Raw genomic sequence first — 24,648 nt, 5'->3', positions numbered from 1 at the left:
GATTTATTACCAAGATGTGAATGAATAATTGCCATCAGTGGCACAGCGCCCCAACTATTCTAGATATTCGCTAGACGAGATTATGAATCCATCAAAGTTCCTGCACCCATCTATTAGTTGTAGCCAATGTGACATGACCATGGTAGTAGCACACAGAAGCTAATCACCAAAAGTTCGATTAACCCACCATGTAGAACAACTTCCAAAGGAAAAAACAACCGACAGTTATATAGAAAACCATGCACTCAGAAAATTCTATGTTAGATTTCAAGAACTGATGCTGTGAACCTCCAACTCAACAATAGCAGAACTTCTCTACATTTCGGGAATACTAGTCGAAGTTAATCTCAGACATCCGATCGAAGATATAGAAATATTATATGCTTGGGACACAAGAAATTTCGACCATCAAGGAAAAGAAAAATTAATTTGAAGCAGCCCCAATATAGAACCGAGCTCATGGGCATGGGTGAAAAAGATGACATAAGCTGTTCATTGTCAAGTAGCATCTTAACGTAGCTGATCCAACTACCTCTTGTTTCTTTGTAGATCTGATTGACCAAGCAAGTTCGTGATACTTTGTCCTTGGTTATCGGATTAAGCATGTGTTATAGAGCAATCTTATCTTATTTAAGAATGACTAACAATATGATTTGCCCCATATCTATTTAAACTAGGCGCAAAGGGCACACCCTTAAGTGCTCCATTAGTCAATAATCAGTACCACACTATAGGATTCCCGGCTATTCTTTTGATAAAGGTATGGGGAGGGTTGTTTAGTTGTCATGTCTGTTCTCTTATAGCCAAACAACTTCTCTGCTAAAGAATACAAAAAGTCATATTCTGCGTGAAAAAAGAATAAAGGGTGTAACATGCCTGATAATGCATAAAGACATATTCAGACTATAATAAACTATCTAGGTTACAACTTGCGAGTCAATAGGTTGAAGAGTCTGGAAGCCAAAAATAAATAACAAACTTATGACTGATATTAACAAACTGTAGATAAAAACTTGTGGAGCACCAGAAAGATAAATTTTTTACCCCTTATTACTTGCACGGAAGAATCCATTCATAGCTTCATCGAACCATAAAAACCTGCAGGCAGAAAACCCAATCTGATCTTCTGTTGATTAGGAAGAAAAAGCCCTATCTGAGGGCACAGACTATAGATTCCTATAAGTTGATTGTTATAGGGTATATGAAAATGTCATGAGACCTATCCAGCTTCCGCAATTAGCTAGCAGTTCATGTTTTACTTTTGATAGACTAATAGACAGGAGACTGCCGATTTTATAGCATAAACAAATGCAAAGCTGAAATCATAAAGACCTCACATATACATATTGTCAAGTACATCAACTACTTGAATACTATCTTTCGGTATGATACAGTAACAATGCAATTTTACTTCCATTTGAAAATAAGTCACAGTTGGATTGTCCTATTTCTCCCATGTATGCAGACTTGCAGCCACACATCATTGGTATGCAAGCATCCTTAACATTATTGATTAAACAATTCGAATTCTAGAATTCCCCATGGGCCCTTTGTATCGATATCCTGTTTGAACCGGGAAACATGGAGGAATGATGATGGAGAAAGTTAAATGGCATTAGCACATGCTTGGTATTAATATTTGTTTGAATGGAGAACTAGGAGAAATGATGACAGAAAAAAGTTTGATGAGATGTGTCATCAACCATTGTTTGCAAAATATATGCAAAGAATAAGCATTACACTAGAACAATCTATTTACTTAGGGTGAAGCATAAAGGTATACAGACCACACTATTGATTAAGAAAAAAAATGACTTCTTTGACTTTGTCACGTTCTGTTAAGGTAAAAATAGGTCTACATGCTTGTCTATTGAAGGGATCCGCTTCCAGATTATCAGTTCTAAAAATAAACATATAAGCTCGTATTAATCAAACATATTCATTTATGAATAAATGTTAAGAGTCAACCTAACAGGCAGTTTCCAAGTCACCTGTCATCCAAGGAGCCTTACCACTTGCATCTTTTTGATTCCATCAAGAAAATCACCATGCGTATTCAATTCTGCTTAGCATTACATGGACAGCTGGGAACCTCCATAATCTCAATGCTTGAACTCTTTCTTTTGATTATCACTCTCAGGAAAACATGGGAAATAAACATCACCCCTCTGACACAGCAGAATAATGGATTGAAGAGGTGGTTGATTCGACGCATCCACTACTTACAAAAACTTATGCTATCACATCATGTAATTGTTATCATGGTCACCTCTTGGTGCAGGTAAAATAGAACAAAGCATTTAGAGGTGACAATCGGGTCAGGTCGGGTCATAAACGGATCGGATCAATACGGTTTGGATCAGAAAATCATCAACCCAAACCAGACCTATTTATTAAACAGGTCAAAAATTCAAACCGAAATCCGATCTGTTTATTAAATAGATAACCCGATTCGATCCGTTTAATTCGTTTATTAAATAGATCAAATTAGGTTAAACGGATTAAACAGATCGGCTTAAATAGATTAGAAACAGATTAAACAGATTTTAAACAGGTTAAACGGATCTTAAATGAGTTAAACAGGTTAAACAAATCGAGTTAAATGAGTCAAAAATAAGTTAAATGGGTTATTTAACTCAACCCGACCTAAATATTAAACGGGTTAAACGGATCAGATATCTAAAACCCAAATCTGATCCAATTATTAAATGGGTTAAACGGGTCGATCCGTTTATGATCCAAACCCGTTTAGCTTAAACCCAAATCTGTTTATGATGGATCGAACACGGATCAGGTTGGCGGGTCGGATCATATTTTGCCAGCTCTAACCGTATCAGAAATACTCATTCTAATGAAAAAAAATAGTTGATTGGTTTGTACAACTGAGCCAGTAAACCATCAAGAAACAATCTCTCTGCATGATTTTATCTACTCAAAAATAATACGAATTACTAGAAACAATACCCATAAACAATTTCTACAGCCTAACCATTCAAGTGGAAAAGTTATAGACTACAAGTGATGCTTACCTCCTTAGTTGGACCATAGCAGAAAAGAACCACAACTCAACGTACAAACATTTTAATCGCAGGCAATATTATCCTCAGATCCAATATATTAAGTAGCAAAATAATGCATAGTTTGTGTATACGATCACATCTATAATTTTCCACATAGTGTTGATAAATTAGCGGTGCACAATTTTAATGTTTTTGTCCGAGTAGTGTTGCATCATGAAGCGGGACAACATGATTGTGTATAAGGAGAAAAGTTGAAAGTCTATCTAGAGTTTAGAAGCTCGAACATATCAGGAAAGCTTCTTCCAGTGATGCACCATTTCCTTAATTCATTTCATTGTGCAGGGACTCCTCAGTTCCATAATTTTGAAATATCAATATCATTTTATTTTTACATGAAATTACTCCATAAAAGTCATGCGGTTGTTCAATGTTCAAGTTCTGGGAATGACATAGAGGATCAGTTTTCAAGAATGATGTTATATTCTAGTTTTTTAGGAACTGAATGGCACATAACCATCTCACTTCATGTTCCATTCCAGTAGCTAGGAACAGTGTTTGGCTAGAATAAGTTCTTACTCTAATGCATATGCCACAACAAAATACAGACTTACAATCTCTTTATTAACCAAAGTCAAACAAGAATAGTCAATCTATTAGTGCCACATCACTCAGTACAACAAAAATTTGAAAGTGATAAATGCTACTCATGGGAGATATTCCAACACCCCATATAATGCACCCCCTTGATCCTGTTGCTTAGTAAAAGGAGAATAGAGGTTAAGCTAAAAAATTGCAATCCACAGTCCCAATAAATCTTCAGGAGATTGGATCAACAAATGTGTTTTGTCTCATCTAAAATATGCAAGCATTTGTTGATCATACACCAAGATGCTTGGAATCAAGGTTTTAAAAACTGGTACTGAAGGTGGCACCAGTTTTATGCTGCACCAGCACAGAACCTGTCCATCCTGTACCAACACATGGATCGGGCAACACCCTAGTCCCATACCGGGATGCCCAAAAGTCCCTTTTCATTGTAAATTATTTTTAAATTGTTACTTATTTTATATGCTTTAAGTAAAATATCTGTCTCTTTTGAATATGTCTCCTCCCTTGCCGTAAGGAAGACCCATGCAACAGGTGCATAGGTTCAAATCCCTTGTGCAATATTAATTTTACCCCCCCCCCCCACCCCCCCCAACCCAACACCCCAACAACAATAATAAATATGTGTGTGTGTCTCTCTCTCTCTACACACACACACACACACATAGATGTATGTATGTATGTGTGTGTGTGTGTGTGTGTGTGTGTATGTATATCGTCCCCCATCTCTCTACAATCTCAGTCTTGGGACCACAGATCACTCAGTATTGCCCCCCAGCATAGACACCGGCTCTGTACCAGTGGTTACGGACCTAACCCATCTAGGACATTTAGGTTTTATGTGTTTCGACAACTTGGGAGCATCCTGGTGCTAGAATCCTACAGGAATAGTATGGTATTGACCGTACCATCTCATTCTAACAGTACCTTGCTTAGAACCATCCTTTGGGTAAAATATATTTATGATTAAGAATAAGTTTTACATGCTTTAAATAGTTGAAAGATTAATTGGCCAGCAGATGTGTCTCATAATTACACGTTATGATATCTCATTGTCAACATTAATAGAATCTACACACATCCCCCTAAGAGTTTTTTTCTCATTTTCATATCTAAATGATTTTGCACCATCTGAGGTTTCATACAAGTACAATGGCTATCCATCACTTTTTATTAAAGATCATATAATTAAATTTGTATTCATATTGTCTAATATGCAGGTCCCCAACTATTAAAATACTAAAGCAAAAGCCTATTTATCTTTTATGAGTCCTTACATTGAAGCAAAAACTATAATATGTTTTGTCATTATGATAATTTTTAAGTCTTCAATTGGCCCACTTTTTTTTTCAAAAAAATTGATATTCCAGCATTAAATTAGCAAAATGCATTCAAAAAACCATGTGATTAATTAGATATCCAAAGATCATCTAGAAATTATCTATACACCTAATCATAATTCAACTCCCAACTTAGTAGCATGGCTACTCAAATAATTTTCACAAATAAGTCTGAAGAAAAGGAAAGAAAACAATCCTGCATTCTTTTCATAATAAACTACCTTGAGCACCTGTCAAAATGAAGTAGGAATGGGTTTTTGGAACTTTCCGTGAACCCAAACCCTCTGCATCTTCTTCCCATTCCGGCGATTCACTGACCTCACACAACAATATTCAAGCTCCAACTGCGTGTACATAAACATAAAGGTCCCTAGTTATTTGGATGATGAAAACTTTGTATACTTCTCCAACCACATTATCATTGAAACTCAAAAAAGAACCATTTTAACTAGATTTTTAAAATTATATGTATGATATCAAAAAAAAAAAAAAATGAAGTATAAACTAATTCAGTGGTTATTGTAAGTATTGTTGCCACTTTCAGTCAAAAAGACAGAAAAATGCTAACATACAGAAGGGTGTTCTACATAAAGTTTATGAGATCACTTCAATATCTAGCATGTCATATAAGATGAGCATCAATAACACATTAGGGTGATCTTATTCAAAAAGCACAAATGTAATGGTGAAAATGCAGCAATCCCAGAAAAGGAATCATAAAATTGAGTTCAAAAGAAGAAAAATTTGGAAAGACCAATGCAACGTTCTCCAAAAGGAGCCAACAACCCAATACATAAAAATAAACCAAACCCTCAAGGCTTCTCTAGAGCTGGAAGTTCTCAACTCTGTCAGCTCCTTGCTTAATGTTTGAATCAATTTGCTCCATTGAAATTACAAAATATTTCCCTCTCCATTCTCTAGCTTCCCTTGTTTGTTTCATTCTCTTCTTATTCTCTCCCTCTATTCCTTTGCACTTTTTGCTCTTTTATCTCTTTTATATATTTTTCTGTCTCTCCCTTGCATTATTGATTACCTTCCTTTTCTCCTTTCATTTTCTTAATGAAAGCCATTAGGCAAGGTTCGACAAGTAGCTGCAATATGCAGCCACACACACCAATGCAGTGCACTCAACAAGCCACATCTGCATGTCTAGGGGCATATGCAATCACTCAACCACATTTTAAAATGCTGTGATTAGGCTTGCCCCATCTTTCCTTCAGAACAAATGAATTGTGTGCTTTTTGACAAACTTATCACATAAAAATCCATTAGTATTTTTGACACTCCATTCATAAGTTTAGGAAGATCATAACCGTTTTTTCCCCAGAAATTAGAATAGCAAGATATAATTAAAAAAACACACAGATAATACAGCAAGTTAAATGTCAGAGATAGAAAAATGAAATAAAACCAGCCAGGAAATAATGAAGGAAAATTAATTTAGTACATTTAAGAAAATATTACATAATATTTCATTGGTTCATTTTGTCCTCTGTAACCTTAAGTCCATCCAAAGTGAAGTAACATTTCAGATCTATAAAATGCATGTTCTTCGTATATTAATGTGCATGAGTCCATCCCAGTCTTCCAGTTTATTTTTAAAAGCCATCTTACGCAACCCAAGATCTTGGGTTGGGTTCTAGAAGTTGAGTCTGGTTAGCCATTGGGACTGGTTTAGATCCTAAAGTCAGATCCAAAATCTCATTGAATACAGCTATAAGCACAGGTAATCAAAAACCAACTACCAGATCACCTAAGAACCAATCATGAGGCTATATGATCAATTTGTTCTTGTTTATCCAGCTTTGCCTTTTAGATATTTACTTGCTCTTTTCAGTATTTTTCGTCCATAATGTTGGAAACAACTTGTAAATCATTATACTTTGGTTTACGGTCCCCTGGAAAAATATTTCAATGAACCCAACTGTCCAAAAGCTAGCCCAACTTATCAACATGGTATAGCAGTGCGAACATCCAAGGTCTGAATAACAGCACATACGAATGTATGTTCATCCATACCAACACATAGCTGTGCAATATAAATCGATCTAGCCTTGTACAGAGTGGGGAAGACTTGTATCTTCCTTCTCCAATTTAAACAGTATTTGACCATGGCAAAGAAATTTTACATTATTATGGTACCGGTATGGTCTGTATGTACCACCACCTCAGAATCAACAAATGAAAAGTAACCAGTACAAATAGGCATGAATTGGCATGGACTATCAGTAGCAATTGGTACAGACCATGTAGACCAGTATGGTCAGTACATGCTGGTCAAAGCAATTTTGGCATCTTGAGGGGCAATGCTGGTTTTCTATGGGAACATTACATTGCCAGTTATACATCCCATTCTGATGGTATTTAGTTCTTATTTATAGTTAAGATGGTCTAGACATCTTTCTCACCTTTTTTTGGATTTTTCTTCATAAGAATTTGAATGTCTTCTTTATGGATTGAATATATTAATAACAAAGAAAAAAAAACATTGACACTGGACAAAAGTTAAATTTCATGATATTCCATATGGTCTTAGTTTTCTTTCCAATGGTAATGGTTGTGTACATACAATACTTAGGGCATTAATATGAACACATAGTGACATGTCCATTATGAAGTCATCATCATGATTTTTTATTTTATTTGTGTTATTACTATGCAACACACCAGTGTACTGTTAAGTTGTAAATCTGAAGTTATGCAGTGCATTTGATATTAATAGGTAGCATTGATTAAATACTTCATACCACCCAAAAAGAAAAAAAACTGAATTATATTTTTTCAAGTTTTACCAATAAGGAAAAAAATTAATTATCGACATCATCAAACTGCTTGAAGCAACTCATGATTTAAAGGGTCCCAAGTTTATTTCTTGGTGTTTAAATACATAAAAGTAGTATACATATAATGTCTCTTGAAAATAAATCAATCTAGTAATATGTCTCATTCTTTGAATACTTAAGCTGGTCAAAGGATCACATCCATGCTCCAGTACTTTAATCCAAAATGAAGAAAAAAATCCAAAAACCGAGTTTCTCAAAATCCACCTAGGTCACCCATTTTCTTAAATTCTCACTAGTTTAACCTGGTTTCACTGGGTCACAAGCATGTCCATTCCAATTATGAACTCTCTTGTCTGACCAGCTGGTCCAATGCATGTTTGATAACTATATTTTTTTCACTTCAAAAATTATAATTATGAAACATGATCTTGGATGCGGAGTCCATGGATCCAAAGACTGATGTGAAAATGGTTCGCCAAACATGACTGAACTACCTAGTTCAGCACATACCAAGCCAAACGGGCGTGGAATCAGATCGGTTCGGCCCTAAAAATCAAAATAGGGCCCAAACCAGCGCGAACTGATCCAAGCTTCCTGAACTGCATGGTTCAATATAGTTTGGGGCCGAGCCGGTCCTATTTCGATTTTTTTTTGTTTTTTTATTGTTGGCTATAGTGGGGGTCTTGCGGGATCTTTTAAGTGAAAGACTGTAGGAGAAAGATAAGTCAGAGACTTCTCTTTCATTATTTTCATTCCCAAACAGAACTCCCCCCTTTCTACAGTACAAGGTGCAAAATGAGGAGAACTCATCAAATAGAGGTATGTGAGCTTATCTGTCACTTCGATTTCTCCTATTCCTCTCTTTTTTTCTCAACTTCAAAATCCATGAAAATTGAAAAAACAAAGAAAGATCATGCTAAAATTTTTGATTTTGGTATAATTTCATTACATATTGGAGATCTATGGATGATTTACATAATAACACCGAAATCACTAATGTTGGTTAATTATATAATTTTTAAATTTAAAATATATTTTTAAAATAAAAATTATTTAAAAAAATTTAAAAATTAACTGTTAAATCAAAATATTATTTAGGAACTTACAAGCTATTTTCAACATAAATTCGATATCTGTTTATCAAAGTTTTGATGTATCATATGCATAATAGCCGAGGCCTAAATTTGAATGAAATTAGAAAAACGAATAGCATTTCATCCATATCCATAATCTTAAAAAAATATATATAGCATCCGTAGTATGATTCTACATAGATCTAAGATCAAATTAATTTTTCATAATTTTTAAATTTTATAATATTTTTAATTTAAAAAATATTTTAAAATATAAAATTAATTAATTTTTTTTTTTAAAATAAGAGACTGAAATTTTACTATTTTTATGTAATTGTTGAGCTGTTGTGATTGTTCAACCTTCAAGAATGAATCCATTAAAAAAGAAGTCGGAGCGTGATATTGGTTGGAATCATAAATAGATGCTCTCGGCTCGGCACCATTAGAAATACAATTGATGCAACACAAAATTTAAGAAAAAAGGGATAACTAGGTTGAAGCAATACTTGGATGACAGTTATACCGATGTAACTATGTGCCGAAAGTGTTCACAAGAGATCCGTCAACTGATAAAAAAATACTACGTTAATTTCAAAGCAGTGAAGGAGAGGACCTCGAAAAAAAATGCAAAGGTAGACCACTGAGCCACGTAGTCACCTTTCTATCACTCTAAGGACAGAGAAAGCATTCGCTCCAAATGATAAGGCACAGATCCAAACTGCCATTAATGTGGACTTGGAAAATCAGTGGCAGCTTGAGGAGTTGGCCAAACATAGAGCTCAATTTGAACCATCAATTTATGAGTCGAGAGCAGGATCTACAAGCACTGCATAAGAGTCAGAGTTTAGGAGGACCTACTCAGTTAAAGAGCTCATCAGTAGAGGCACAAGCTGTATTGCTTCTATGTTAGGAGCTTTTGGCGATAGAAAAAATCCTCTAGAGAGATTCCAACTGGAGTCACTATCGATGTCTTAGATCCATACGCCTTCCCAAGCAGGCATTTCAAGCAACAGAAGACTGATAGCATGTTAAAAAAGGACAAGAAGAAAGATATGTGGTAAGCTATTGCATCTTAATTTTCACTTCAGCTACTCCCAGCGCATGCGGCAGGCAACACATATTATCGCTTTACCATTGCATCTATATAAACTACCGATCTAGGTGTAGTACCTTTAGGACTCAAGGACATCTATAGTAAGCTTCTTGAAAAAAATGAAAAACTACAGAAATAGGTTGCATTCTATCAAAATAAGTGGCCGACATATGGACTTATGATGATGTATGATGATTGGACAGGTCTTATCAAGCGGAGCATCAACTTTCTAATATATTATGATGAAAAAATATTTTTTTAGAAATCTATGAATGCTTCAGATCAAATGCACGATGTCCCGTATATCCCCAGATTGATGGAGGACATGATTGATCAAGTCAGAGAGCAAAACATCATACAGGTTATCACCAATAATGGGCCACAGTATAAGCCTCAGGGGAGATCCTGATGCAGCAACGATCACATATATTCTGGACACCATATACTGCACATTATATCGATCTGATCTTGATGGACATTGGGAAGCTTAGTAGGGAGTAGAAAATAGTAGACTCAGCGCAGACTATTACTAAATTCATTTACAATCACACATCGGTCCTATCAATATATTGGGAGAGGCATATTGAGACCGGAGTCATACAGTTCACTACAAATTATATAGCACTTGATAGCCTTATTTACAAGAAAGTATATTTATGTCAGATGTTTGTCAGTCCAAAGTGATAAGAGGAGATATGTCAGGACAGGCACTGAGGGGAGCAATATGGAAAACTTAGTGACAAAACATACATTTTGGCAGCAGATCGAGAATACAATGAAAGCAATCAAGCAAGCCTTATATGAGATGCTTCGAACCGTGGACAGTAAAAGATACCCTCAGATAAACTTCTTGTATCACATGAAGGAAAGGATAAATGATCAGATTTAAGTTGGTAGATCCAAACATAGTTGTCAAATCAGGATTCGACTCGTGAATCGTCCATGCCTTAACTCGAATCGCGACTCAAATCGTAACTCGATCGTAAGATTCAATAATAAATTTATTTTTTTATAAAACAATAGATATTAGCATAAAAATAAAATTAACATTATAAAAATGATAAAAATATAATATTAATTAGTTTTTCTTCTAAGTGCCATTATTCAATAAAACAATAGTAAAAAATTCCACTGTAAAGCATGTAAGTCAATCCCTGTTAAAAAATAAGAAATATTAAAAAAAATTGAGCCATTTAAAAAATAAGGCAATCCTTGTTAAAAAAATCAATTTCTATTAAAAAATAAATTGTAAAAAAGCAATACAATCCTGTTAAAGTGTTTTTTTTTTGTTAAGTGGTTGGCATGGGACCACACAAGAGATCTTGTTTCATGATTTACACAAAACCCAAAGAGGTTTTTTGTTAGCTGCCACGGGACCACACAAGGGGTGACGGGACCAGCCCAAGCTCCGATTAAAAAAAAAAACAAAGGGACCAGCCACTCGGCTTAGAAGCTTCGAGAAACCATAAGTCCATAACCGAAAGCTTCCGTCCAATAAAAAAAAAAAACATTGCAGGTAGCTTCAGGGAAGATCGGAAGAGAAACAGGGAGATCGGCAGCTTCGGAGAAGAGAGAAAAGGAGATCGGAAAGACGAATTCAGTCTAATTAAAAAAAGAAAAAAAAACCTTCGGGCTTTCGAGGAAGAGAAACAGGGAGATCGGGGAAGAAGGCTTTCCGCTTTGGTCCGATCAAAAAAAAAAAGGTTTGGGGCTTTAGGGAAGAGAAACAGAGAGAAGCATGGTACCTACCGGACCAACAGCGAACTCATGGGATGCTTCGAAGGCTTTGAGGCTTCTTCCTCCCCACGCGACCTCTTTCTCTTCTCACTGTAGTCTTCGAAGGCTTGAAGCAGATGGAGAAGACAGAGAAACGGTCAAAGAAGGTGAATAGATTTCAAATCTCTTTGATTTTCAATAGATTTTGCCAAGATTCGATCTCTTTTTTTTTCCAAAATTTTAATCTTCGGCTTCCAAAAACAACAACCAACAACAAATCAGGATTCTGAGAACTTATCTTTTCTGACTTGCCGGTATCGGATGATCCCGCGAGTCGCACGATTCTGTCGACGAGTCCGCAATTCAAGTGCGATTCCTTTACTTTCCTGATTCTTCCTTTCGGTTCAACTCGACCAGGCTTTAAATCGTTGCGAATCAGACGAGTCGAATCGCGACTCGTACGATTCTAGCAACAAAGGATCCAAAACATACCCATGACTACATCCAAATTATTGAACATTAGTTGCACTATCAAATGGGTTGGGACTTGCATCTAGCAGGTGAGCAGCAAATCAACGTATTGAAAATTTAATTGTTCTTGTATTTGTACAAATATACTTAACCAATTTTGAAATTTATCCGCAATTTATTATCTGAATCCGAAATTTCAGTATACAGTACCTAAGATAGATATGGATGACAAGCTTCTGACGTCTCTACAAAATGTGATATATAAGATAAAGCCCAATCCAGAAATCGTAGATATATGCTAGAAGAAATAAGCTGGGTTGAGTGATTTTTGTTAACTTAGCTATACCTTCAGTAACATATTATAACAAATATATTTTTTTACAGATGAAGATATTTAGGGAGGGCACTGATAGCTTTGGAACAGATTTCATGATTATAAGCAAAAAAAAGATGAATCCAAGTAGATTATATATGAATGACAACTCTTATTTGACATCATGGAGCTACTAATAAGTCTAATATGATACAATGTTATTTTTAATTTTGTTCAATCTTAATGCTTTTGCAATTGAATGGTGGATCCATTTTGGATTGATAGCTCCCACTCTAAAATAGCTTGCCATCCGGATCCTCTCCCAGACAGTTTTCTCGAGTGATCGTGAGTGCAATTGATCGACTTTCACCCTTATCTACAGCAAATGGAGAAACCATCTGATATAGAAATACCTCAACGACCATATATATATTCACTACAATCTAAGGTTAAGGCTAAATTGCATTCAAGAGGGAGTTGAATTAAATACTCAGATCCAACTATGAATGACTTTGCTAATGATGAGGAGGATCCGATGATCGGATGGATTGTCGACTGACGGCAGGAGTCAAAACTTGATGAGTCAAGATCACCTCCAAGAGCAGTCAGTTTCATAGCTAGCAAGATTAGGATGGATGCTGAGCAATGGACAACTAGCAATATTGCCACAGGCTTCTAGCCGATCAGCCACAGCAAGCTTCCTCGCGAGACACAACGAGAGGGCAAATAGTTGCTCAACGTAAAGATAAAGGAAAAAGAAAGACAATTGTAGTCCCGATGGAGAGGGTGGAGCAATCAGTTGATCCAATTCACTCGAATTCAGAGATTAGACAGAGCGGTGATGGTAGTTCTTTTGATGGTCGTGAATTTGATAATCAGAAGTAAAGGTCAAGAGATCGCCATTTATAAGATGCAGCCGTAAGATGATTTTCGATTCACTGATAAGTTTCAATTTACACATGCCACACAGAATAGCGACCACAGTGCACGAGCTGATAGAGCCCGCAAAAATACAATTTTATACAAACGACAGGCTCCTCGAGATCATTCAGGATACCAGTAGCTGTAGATGACCTCGCACATATAGTTGGATCCATGGATATATCAGGTTCATCATATTCAAGATCTTCTTATCTACAGCTACATGTAGCTTATGATCCATATGGATATGGATATAGTGCATCCGAGATATTGTCTTGCAGTGACTACTAGTCTATAAAGTCCGAAGCATCTTACGGATCGGATTTTACTATCGATATATTCAAATAGGCCCCTTCACGACCGTACTATTAGTCCGAGGATACTTCTCAGAGCTAGAGCTTTAGCGAGAAATTTGGGATAAGTTACAATCTAGCACACATACCTCATGGGATAAGCATAGAGGACTATAATGCTGCATGATTAGAGGGAAGGACTGATGTTTCACTAGATTATGTAAAGACATCGATGCTCAATAAGATTCTAAATCTTGATATGTATTGATTATTTATTTTTTTTATTTTTTAATTGATTTGAGTATTTTAGAGTTCAACAATGCTTAGTCCTTGTAAGGTTTTTTTCCCTCTGGCATAATATTATATCAAATTCAGATCCGCATCACATGCTTAATCGCGGGTATACCTAAGTGATACAAAGGTCAAATAACGTCAATAAATATCCATTTGAGCCTAAAATTATTTAAAAAATAAAAAAATTGATTAAATATCTTAAAAATCAAAAAAATAAAAGAAAATAAAAAATTGACATGTCGATTGACTGGCACGTCCCATCGTACGGACACCGTACCGAGTGTCGGTATGGTACTGAATCGATACTATACCGTATCGACCGGCGACCAGTACCGTCATCGGTACCAATTCAACCTACCTGGATGTGAATCAAATAAATACATGTAACTAGGAAGGCTTTAAATAATTATTGAGAAAAAATAAGTAATATGCGAAACTATAGTTAAATTCATGTACGCAGTTACACATGCATTTGTATATCCCTCAGTTTGTTCCATCTTATTCTCATTGTAATTCTATTTCTTCTATCTATTTTTTGACTTTTCATATTACTAATCTCCTTTCCTATGAGACAATTTGTTCCCTTGTTTCCCAGTTGAATCAAGATTTTAACCAAACCTAGTTATACTAGTTTCATTGAATGTATCATTGTAAATATTTTGTTCAATTGTTAAACATTTTTTTGCTTTTTGGCCTCCTAAAAGAAACTAGGAACTTGCTTTTTTTTTTTTGCCCAGGTCAATGAAACAAGACAGACGTAATAAAAAGCATATGATTTTGGATGAAAACAATAAAGAATGGGTTGTACATCTAATACCTTGATATTTCACTTACCAATTACAAAAACAAATTTGTATTACCAATTGCACATTTTCCTGATAATTGCTTTTTAAAGCAAATTCCATTGTTGCTTTCAAAGTACAAACATTCGAAACATTAAGAGGTTCAGCATGTACCACTTGGTGAATACCTTGTTAAGGTCTCCTCAATATAAGGGAGTCCGATCCGCACGAGAACCACATAAACTACCAAAACTGAGGGTAGAACAAGCGGTTTGGAGAACAATCAAGATTGGTTGGCATCAAACCGAACCCAGACCACACCCGTACAAAATAATAGCTTAGGCACCACTCGAAAAGCAGATGAAAAGGTGCTCCTCTCATTTTCCACCTTAGAAGGTGGAACTATGAGGAAAGGGGCAATTTGCTACCGGTTTTTCATATGAATTTTACTTTTATTTATTATATTTTTAAATAATTAAAAATATATATCTAGTAAACATTGTTAAATTACCTAGAAAAGACAAGACAAATCAATGAGTGTAACTTCAGTGTAAGTTCAAGTTGCACTATAGAAATTTCGAAAAATTAAAATTGAATAAAACTATATCGTTAAGTTATTGCCCAATACATGATTCTTAATTATCATAGTGATATTTTGAATGATTTTACATTGCAAGTGCTATTGTTTTTAAATAAACTTATAAATGTCTTCTTTATTTCATTACTTGCAATATAATGCTCATTTTAACACATCTTTTAGATAGATTTTAGTGTAATGTAATGTTATGGTGAACATGGTGATATTTATGCATGTTAAATTATTAATGACTTCAACACCTATAGAACAGCTTGAGTCAGGGCATGGGCATCTAACTTGACACTCCCATATTATTTCATGCAAAAACATAGAGTTTAGATAAGAAAACACATGAAAACCCAAATCTAGAGATTGGAGGTTAAAGAGCCATATAAAGAGTTCACAATCGGGTGTACTAATGCATACTCCTTGATACTCTTTGTCAGCATAATCCAAGATATAGTGCATGCTGCACCCATCCTTGGTTGATAATGTATCAATCAAGGGAAAACCTTTCTTCAAACCCATGTAATATGTTTGTATCATGGTAAATGGTATTAGTATAGGCCTGAAAACCAATCACACCACAGAGTATACTGCATCATACCACATTATGTACCATGCCATACCGCCCATTTCAGCAAACCAGTGTATAAATATGGGGAGATGATTTCAACCCCTCCCATCATCACCCTTCGCTCCACCATGGTGAATGAATTCTTTGATTCTGCACCTCACTTCACGCATCTCATGCTTGATGGAAGGTAACCAATCAGTTGCCATTTCACTAATCTAGCGATCACAATTGATTCACCTATCATGTGTACTATCAAATCCCCCCCTCAGCTTGTTTATTGAGCGACTGCAGATGCTCGTGGATGTATCATGTTCCTTCTTCTTAAGGTGCCCTACCATCCCCCACCCCCCAACTACTGAAAAAATAAACATGGGGGCATAACACAATATGCATGAACAGTTAAGGACCAAGTTCGTTCCAGCGATGCCATAGCATACCAGTTCCACGATACCATACCAAACTGGTTCAATGATACGATACCATACCATACTGGAAAAAAAACCAGCTCTTGGGGACCTCAAGTCTGGACTGAGGCAAATAGAGGATCAGGACTGATGCATCCCCACACGTGGAATGGCATGACGTCCAAAGACACCAATTTTTTAATTTGTTTTCATTTTCTTTATCTGTTCTCTTCATACTTGTCTATAATGATTGTTCCAGTCCATCTTGATCTGTCCTGATACCATACTAACCTGGATTCAGAGGAACGAGCCCTAGTATCGGGATTTAAGGCCTCATAGGCATCATATCAATATATGGCTAATAAGCCCCCAGCAGTATTTCAAATATATACACAGAAAAACAACTTATTTTGAGAGATGCATTGCATACTTTAGCAATGAAGTTAACAATTACTTCCCCATGGATGAGTGTTAAGAGTAGTGATTATATGAGCATATAGATTGATGTCAAGCATACACCATGTAGGTACCAATCTTGAAGCACTTCTATGAGCAAAAAAATATTGACGACTCCACCAGAGATTTAAGAAAATTGTAGCTAATTTTAAATTTATTCTTAATTTATTCTTCATGATTATTTGCGTGCATTGGCCAAAATCAATTACAACAACAAAATATGTGCTTCAGAACCTATTAAAAAAAAAAATCCTTGATTAGGCTATTTGCAACATCAAAAAACATACTCCGTAAATGATTTAATTTTGACAACTCCTTGAGAATAGGCACCATGGAAGATGCAATGCCTTTGGGGCAACAAGACAGCAGGTTTTAATCTGCTAAACATCCAAATTATCACCGTTAACTATGTGATCTACTCATATTGCACATATCTGAACTTAAAACAGAATGAGTTTTTTTTCTTTAAATCTAGCACATCTATAACTCATATACACTGTAAGCACATAAGTATGTTGGCATTGGTGATATGTATGGAGTACACTGTACCTCAATGAAGCCAGCCCCAAGGAAGAGATCCTTTACAGTATCCAGTGAGAAAAAATATGAAAGAGTGCCATCTGATCTCATGTACTCATTGCACCCCATTCTTTGCTCCGGTAAAAATCGAAGCATTGTCATGTCATAAAGGCCTGACACATGCAGGCCAATCGTTAGCTAACATCCAAATATCACCGAGAAATTGTAATCATTTGAAAGAACTGACTATTGTAGTTACCATCCCACATAAGAAAAATTAATTAAATTTGCTATTCTCTAAAATGATCCATCAGGGTACATTACCATAATCTCTGAAAAAGAGCAAACCCCCAGGTTTTAAAACAGAGAAACAATTATCAGCAACAAATGACATTTTTTGAAACGGCACTGCTGACAAGGTAAAAATCTGTAAATTAGAATCAGGATATAGTGTTAAATTCCATGAAAAAAAGAAAACAACTAAGCTACATATTAAATGAGAATATCAAGGTTCACCATCTAGCTACTGAACCCTATACCAGTACATTGATTGTACAGTCGGTATACTTGGCATAGGGACCGTTCAGCATATTGGCACTTGGTATGCCCTCTGTACTGAGTCTTCATTCGGTACCAGTATGATATGGTATGCCCCATATAGGGTTGTAAATACCGGTATGACAAACCATAAATGGCTTAAGTTACTTTACATGAATACATAGTTGTTCCAAGAAGAATCAACTGTTTGTATATGGTTTACAACTCAAAAATAATGAACTGCCTGCTAAAGCCAAGAACCAAAATATGGAAAAGCAACTTTCTGCTTCCTGTATCATGGCAACACAAGATCCATAAAGCCTATTCTTCTAAAAGTGAACTGATATAAAAGCAAGGTTATATAGAAGATGAGTAAATGAAAATTAAGAATCTCTCTACAAATTCAAAAAAGGCTGGAGGAAAAAAAACTCTATTTCAATAGGCGAACATAAGAAATACTTTTGAATAAATTAATGCTTTCAGATAAATTTTATAATTTAAGTTATAGTATAGATGGCTTAAGAACAAATCCGAGCACCAAAAATCAAATGGATATATATTATAACAAAGAAAATGGTGTTGGTGAAGAATAGGAACATAAACACTAAAAGAACAAAGTTAAACATGCGAACAGTTTGCACATTTACCTTGAAAAGACAATTCATAGTTTTTTTTTCTACAAAAAAGGAAAATTTCAAATCCGTTTATCTGTAGTGGATGTTAACTTTCATGTTTTAAAACAAGAAGCAGCTTCAGACAAGTGAAATCAACCAGTATGACTAAAAGTGAAACGAACGAGTATGACTAAGTCCTTCTACCATGGGTCAGCTTGGAGGTTGTCACAGGCGGACATCTGGGCATCTAAGCAGTCCAGCCTACATGCCTGGGCAGCCCCACTGCCTTGACACCTGGTGCTTTCCAAGTTGTCACATGGAGCACCCACCTAGGCACCTAGATTGGTGCATTGCCTGCAGGCTGCTTTTTCACAAGGCCGACACCTATTTATGATATTATGCATCGCATTAAATTCCAGCTTTTTTTCTTCATATATGGTATGATGTCTTTTACTATCTAATAAATATATTAATATTAATTAGCCTGAGCATGTTCTTATCAAAGTACATTATTCACTACCCAAATTCAGTTTTTTTAAATTCCAGGAACCAACCTAGGCATTTCAAGGGGCCACTGCGTAGGACCACCTAACCATTTTGATAATCTTGGTCAGCTTTATGCATACTACTACACCATAAATCATTGTCAAATTGTCCACACCCATGGCAGTTTTTATAACAGAAAGAACAGTGCATTAAGAGGAGACACTTTTGAATATCTGAATTTCAAATACTTGACAGAAGATAGTAATCACCTTCTGTTACGTAGAAAGATATAGAGGAAAGAGCATTATGTGACAGTTCATTGATGAAAATGCAATTTGTAAGAATGGAGAAAAGCATAACAAGTTTATCATGTGACACATCAAGTATTCTTCAGGAATTCACGTGTTTGATGATGAAATATTGAATAGGGTTGAACAACCACACTTACCAAAGTAATAAAATCAACTCCACCAATACAGCATCTATCTTCTCTCAAGAAGGATAAATCGTTCAATCTTGTTGATTCATTTTCTTTAAAATCTAGGATAAAAGACCAAAGAAGGACCATAACATCAAGATCATGCATGGCAAAATAAAAAATAGATGCATAATAGGATCAGAAGTCAAAAACAGCAACCTGATGGGAGGTTTAAAGGCTTTGCCAATGAAGTCTTTTGACAAGAAGCGCAGAACAACCAATTTGGAAATCCACTTACAGAAAAGTCAAGTAAAAATGGGTGGAACTGATGTTCATGTGAGCGCACATTAGCAGTGGCTAAAATCTCCTTTGCCTTTTCAAGGACCTCCTCACTACAGTCACAAGCATGTACAAGAATATTCTGTTTTGCACTGAAGAAGACATACTCTTGTTATAATAAGCAGTTAACAATAATAGAATATGGCAGAATAGAAGTTCTAAAGATAAACTATAATATGCGCAGAAGCATGTATCAAATTCCTGTGTTTAAAAACATGAACTTGACATGTTAAAGATAATCAGGATCTCTTTTTTCTGTAGGTCAGGAAGAATTTTTAGAAGTACAATGACAAGACTCCAGAAGAAATGTTACATGGTTCTTCAGCAGAAAAAGCAAGAACCTATAGTCTCTTTCTCTCTTATGACTCTATTTAGCAAGTATGACTGCAAACTCACTTGTCATCGCATGTATGCAGTACAAGTAACTTTCCATGAGGAACCAATGGACATAACTTAGAATTCACAATGATAATGTTAAAAAAGAACTGGACTCAGCATCCTCAATAAGGATAGTATGAAAAAATACTAAAACGAACCCATACTACTAATATATCATGATGATATTTGAACATTAACTCCAGCAGAATGACTGCTCCCTTGCTTGAGCCAGAATATGATTGGATAAACCAGGTCAGATTTGCAAAGCCAGTAATTGGAAGGTTGAAAATGTCTAAATGTAAAGGGCCTCTTTGGCTGCTCATTTTAGTTATCCATAGGATTACCAGATATAGGCAACCATTTTTTTTTTTTTTTTTTTGTTTCGGGTTAGGACCTTAAGCATTAGTACAAGATTTTTTTTTTTTCAAAGAATGCAAAATCCTAAAAAGGGAGGACAACATAAATCACCCCTTCAATGGGATCTGTAATCCCCAATTTTTTGGGATATTTGATGGAAATCTCCAGATAGGTACATTTGTTCTTTCCTGGCAGAGTTTCTTCTTCAATGGCTACTATACTCTCTGAAACAGCTTATACAGGCATATTAATAGGCCCTGATGACATTTGGAGTTCTATCTTTGTCCTAGTCATTCTGCATCAATGGCCAGAGGTAAACAGAGGTCTGCAAGTTTTAATAATACTACTCAAAAAAAAGAGAAATAACATTACAAAGACATGTATGAAAATCACAAAAGATATTTTTACAAGCTTGCTATGAGAGTAGATGGCCTACAAAGGGAAAAATCATATAGAAAATACATAGCATAGATTAGAAAAGGATCTTAGTTACCTAAAGTTTGATAAAGGTGCAATAGTACAGAAGCAATGCACTAAAACTATATCGGTTACATAAGCACCTAGGATGAATAATAAGAATATTGCAAAAAAAAAAAAATTGATATACAAAATCATTCCAGTCTCAAAAAATATATTAGATATAGAAATGACAAAAAGGAAAATACACAAAAGAATAGTGCATTAATAATGGGACTGGATTGATATTTAGTATGTATTAGGAGAGCCATAATATAACCATTTTAGAATTAGTAAGAAAGACATTAGGAAGCACATACAGGAATGAGATTTTGGAGTGGCAACAACAACCTAGGTAGAACTCAGTTAATTTTTTTGAAAAAAAAGAATCATGCTTAAAAGGTTGACTAGTTCCTTGTCTTAATTCTTTAACTTGTTGTTTTTTCTTTTTTTCTCCTATGTTCGTCCCTCTTCTTTTTCCTCTTTAATTGATTCCTTCTAGACTTTCCTTTTACATGTCCATGTTCTCCTCTTTTGGTCATCATTTTTTTAAAAAAATCAGGCAAGAGATTTCAGAGCAGATGTGGCAGAATTGACATAGAATAAAAATGGATACCAATACAAAAATTACCGCAAGATGGGAAGAACTGTGCTCCCATTTCCACATCCCACCTCCAAAAGATTGGTGAAATCATCACAATAAACTAATTCTGGAAATTCCTTCAACAAGTAGCGCCTTTCCTGCAGTAACAAAAGTATGCATGTTACAAAAATTTTCTCATGGGGGAAGACATGCTAGAAGATTTAACACAGTTGTGCTATTGAAATTATCTGTTCTTTGATCGTTGATATATTATATATGCTAAATTTCCTTTTTCGAGTTTTTTTTTTTTTTTTTGCAATGGACTGAAAACTTTGCTATCAAATTTAATCCAACAAAGGCATTCCTCTATCTTCTAATTTGTTTGTAAAAAACCAACGCATTTATGTATTGTCATCAACTCTGGGACATTTATTATTAATCATTAAAAAAGATGTTATTTGGTGCTTGTGGAGGCATTGTTTATCAATTTATGATCATAGAAGAAATTTAATAAAGCTTAAGCAATTATCATATAACTAAAATGAACTAGGCATTTCATGAACTAAGATGGTGGTAATAAACATAGTTCCCCCATAAAATTGTTTTCCTTTGTGTGATAAATACCACTCATGGTTATTAGCAACATATAAAAGGTGCATATCATGTTATAGTCCACAACAATGGTTATTGGACCATGTTAACCTGTAGTCTTGGATCTATAAAATGAAGATAGAGATTGAAAACCTATCAAACTCAACTTCCCTTTAGTGAAATCAACCTTAATTCAATTTTGCTAATTGCAACCAAAACCATCAAGCCTTTTCCAAATATTTGGGAAGACTGTCATGAATCCACAGGCCTTATCTTCTAATGTTTTCTTCCACAAATCTAATGTTTTCTTCCCTTATTTTTCTAATAATGTTTTATCATCAAACAACACTAATATCAAGATACATTTTCCTGGATGTCCCTCCCCCCCATACCCCCCCCCCCCCGCCTTCTTTTTTAGCTTGGCATAGAGGGTGGCAATTGATAACCCATACCCTGAAAACTGAGAATTATCATTTTCATTACTTTATGATTTGATTCTCCACATCAGATCAATTTATGTATTGTATAAAAGAAATTTTGTTTGTTGATAAATGACAACCCAAAGTCCTATCAATCATCCATTCAAACTAAAGCAAGATCCTACAATTCTAACCATACATCTCCTTGACTAATCCCAATCCCTTCCTTTTGCACTTCTCTAAATTCTGCAAATGAATTGGTGATCTTTTTAATCCCTCATTTCCCGTTATGAACCCTGCCCTAGCTTTACCCGATATGCCAAAAAAACTAGAATTAACGTGTTCCTTACTTTATACTATGATTTTCCTCATCAGATCATTTAAAACATATATTGAAGACAACAAACCCTTTATCGATTTCATATATGTTTAACCTTTGAATCAGTCTTGTAAACACTAGTATTACATCAAAAAATGTCAGAACAACCTATTTCATATCATGCACTGATCTGTCTACACAATTAAAGAGCCATACCTAAAGCATGCATTTATACTGCACTATTTCTCCACGGTATAGGGGCGGGCATCTCTGTGATAACATTTACGCCGGCCCTCTTTCCATGTATCTTTGTATATAGATGCATAATAAATTGAGATTGCAGCAGTACAGACCAATATATAGCAGTAACACCCTGCTTTCACATTGAACACACCAAAGCTCTCACCTTTGCATGCTATCAAGAATTATACAAATCATCAAATGTCGCCCCCTTTTGGGGCTCTTTTCATCAGAGCGAACCAAGACAATTTCAAGCAACAGGAAACTGTGGGGGAAAAAAAACTGCCCACGGTAAAAACACATTAAATAGGGGGAAAAGGCACCAAAAATGATACTAATTGGAAATATGACCTAGCCACGAAGCAAAGATTCAAGAAAAGAAAGAAAGATTTCATTTGAACGTATTGGATTTAAACTCCCTGAGAAAAGAGCTAAAGATGGAAATCATGAGTGGAGGAGGAGGAAGAAGAGGAGAGATTCGAATGAAAAACAAAACCTTGAAAAATCTTCCAGTGGAATGGCGCTGGTGGAAGCGCCTCCAGGCATCCACGTTGCTCGGATGGGGAGAAGAAGAAGGGAAAGGGGCGAGGTGGTGGCGGAGAGATGGGTCTCGCTCCACCTCCTCTCGGAGCTCCTCCCATTGGAAATCTTTGGAGTAGTACTGCGCCTCTTTCTCTTCCACCATTCCACCGCCCTTCTTTCTTTCCCGATATTTTTAACAGCCCCCTCGAGGGAGAACGAGCAGGCGGAGGATCGGTGGTCCGGCGACGGGCACGGAAAGGGTACGGAAAAGGCGGTATAAACGGAGGAGGAGAGAGAGAGCAGTGTTGCGACGCCGGCAAGGGGTGGGCGGTCGAGGACGGTAGAAGGCGGATGAGGAGAGGGGCGTGCGGCGGTGGTCGGGGGGTTTGGCGGGTCGGGTCCGTGGACAAGAGTCGCAAGAGCACGACCTGCAGCAAAGTGGGCCCTCACCTGAAGGGCTGCTGCGGGCCGCACCTAGTGACTTGGCCCGCATCCCCTGCTGGATCAACCCTGCAGCACTTAAAACGGGCCTGCGCGGGTTAGGCCAGAGAAGCCCACTATAGTTGGGGTATTAGCCTCGGTTTTTTTGATCAGTTTGGGGCAGCCCCGAGTTTAATAAACCCAGGCCTGTCGCAAACAAAAGGGAAATGCTAACCAGTTGGGCTTATAAGATTCGTAGGACGCGCACGTAATTTAAATTCAATCGTACGCGTTAGCGTACTCATCTAATTTTATGTTATATAGAGAGAATTTCTAGCGTTGGAGATGCGAAGTCTCTCATACATGCTCGCACGCTAGGTCTGACTGGGAAGGGATGGAAAGCCAAACTACACTGCATCCTCTTGTCCTCCAATGCTTCAAATAAACACCCCTCCAAGACTTACTCTCTCCCCTCCATGCACACGTACAAAGATGTACCAGATAAATGCCACACCTAATTTATTAAAAACAAAATACATTTAGAAAGTATTTGATTAGAAAGAGTGAGGATCTAGAATCAGAATCAAAATAGGTAACTTTCGTTCCATCCATTTGATTAAAAAAAATTTCATTTCAATTTCGATTTCAGAATGAAATAAAAATGACTCAACCTATCCAAAGCTTAATCACTACTCTCCTCTATAGATTCAAATTTTCATTCCAATTCCGAT

General features: G+C 36.0%; 1 protein-coding gene across 3 annotated transcripts; it reads right to left on the bottom strand.

Annotated features, from left to right (window-relative positions):
* Nucleotides 1-864: 864 nt before the first annotated feature.
* On the bottom strand, nucleotides 865-23,899 carry LOC105043054 (uncharacterized). 3 transcript variants are annotated; one of them, XR_003800586.2, is made up of 9 exons: nucleotides 23,472-23,899; nucleotides 21,455-21,564; nucleotides 19,513-19,724; nucleotides 19,324-19,415; nucleotides 17,563-17,665; nucleotides 17,269-17,411; nucleotides 5,188-5,310; nucleotides 3,030-3,070; nucleotides 865-1,098 (listed from the first exon to the last, which is right to left on the bottom strand). XR_003800586.2 is itself a non-coding variant. In XM_010920468.4 (8 exons), exons 1-7 carry the CDS (start codon nucleotides 23,658-23,660, stop codon nucleotides 5,200-5,202), a joined length of 960 nt encoding a protein of 319 aa, XP_010918770.2. In that variant the 5' UTR covers nucleotides 23,661-23,899; the 3' UTR covers nucleotides 865-1,098; nucleotides 5,197-5,199. The 3 variants fall into 3 exon arrangements, 2 of the variants coding, with proteins under 2 accessions (XP_010918770.2, XP_010918769.2); XM_010920468.4 differs by lacking the exon at nucleotides 3,030-3,070 and having other exon boundaries at nucleotides 5,197-5,310; XM_010920467.4 differs by lacking the exon at nucleotides 3,030-3,070 and having other exon boundaries at nucleotides 23,472-23,898.
* Nucleotides 23,900-24,648: the final 749 nt, after the last annotated feature.

Source organism: Elaeis guineensis, chromosome 4, assembly GCF_000442705.2.
Source record: "Elaeis guineensis isolate ETL-2024a chromosome 4, EG11, whole genome shotgun sequence".
Taxonomy (NCBI): Eukaryota; Viridiplantae; Streptophyta; class Magnoliopsida; order Arecales; family Arecaceae; genus Elaeis; species Elaeis guineensis.
Note: the sequence above shows the minus strand (reverse complement) of the source record. Positions and strands in the feature narration are given on the sequence as shown.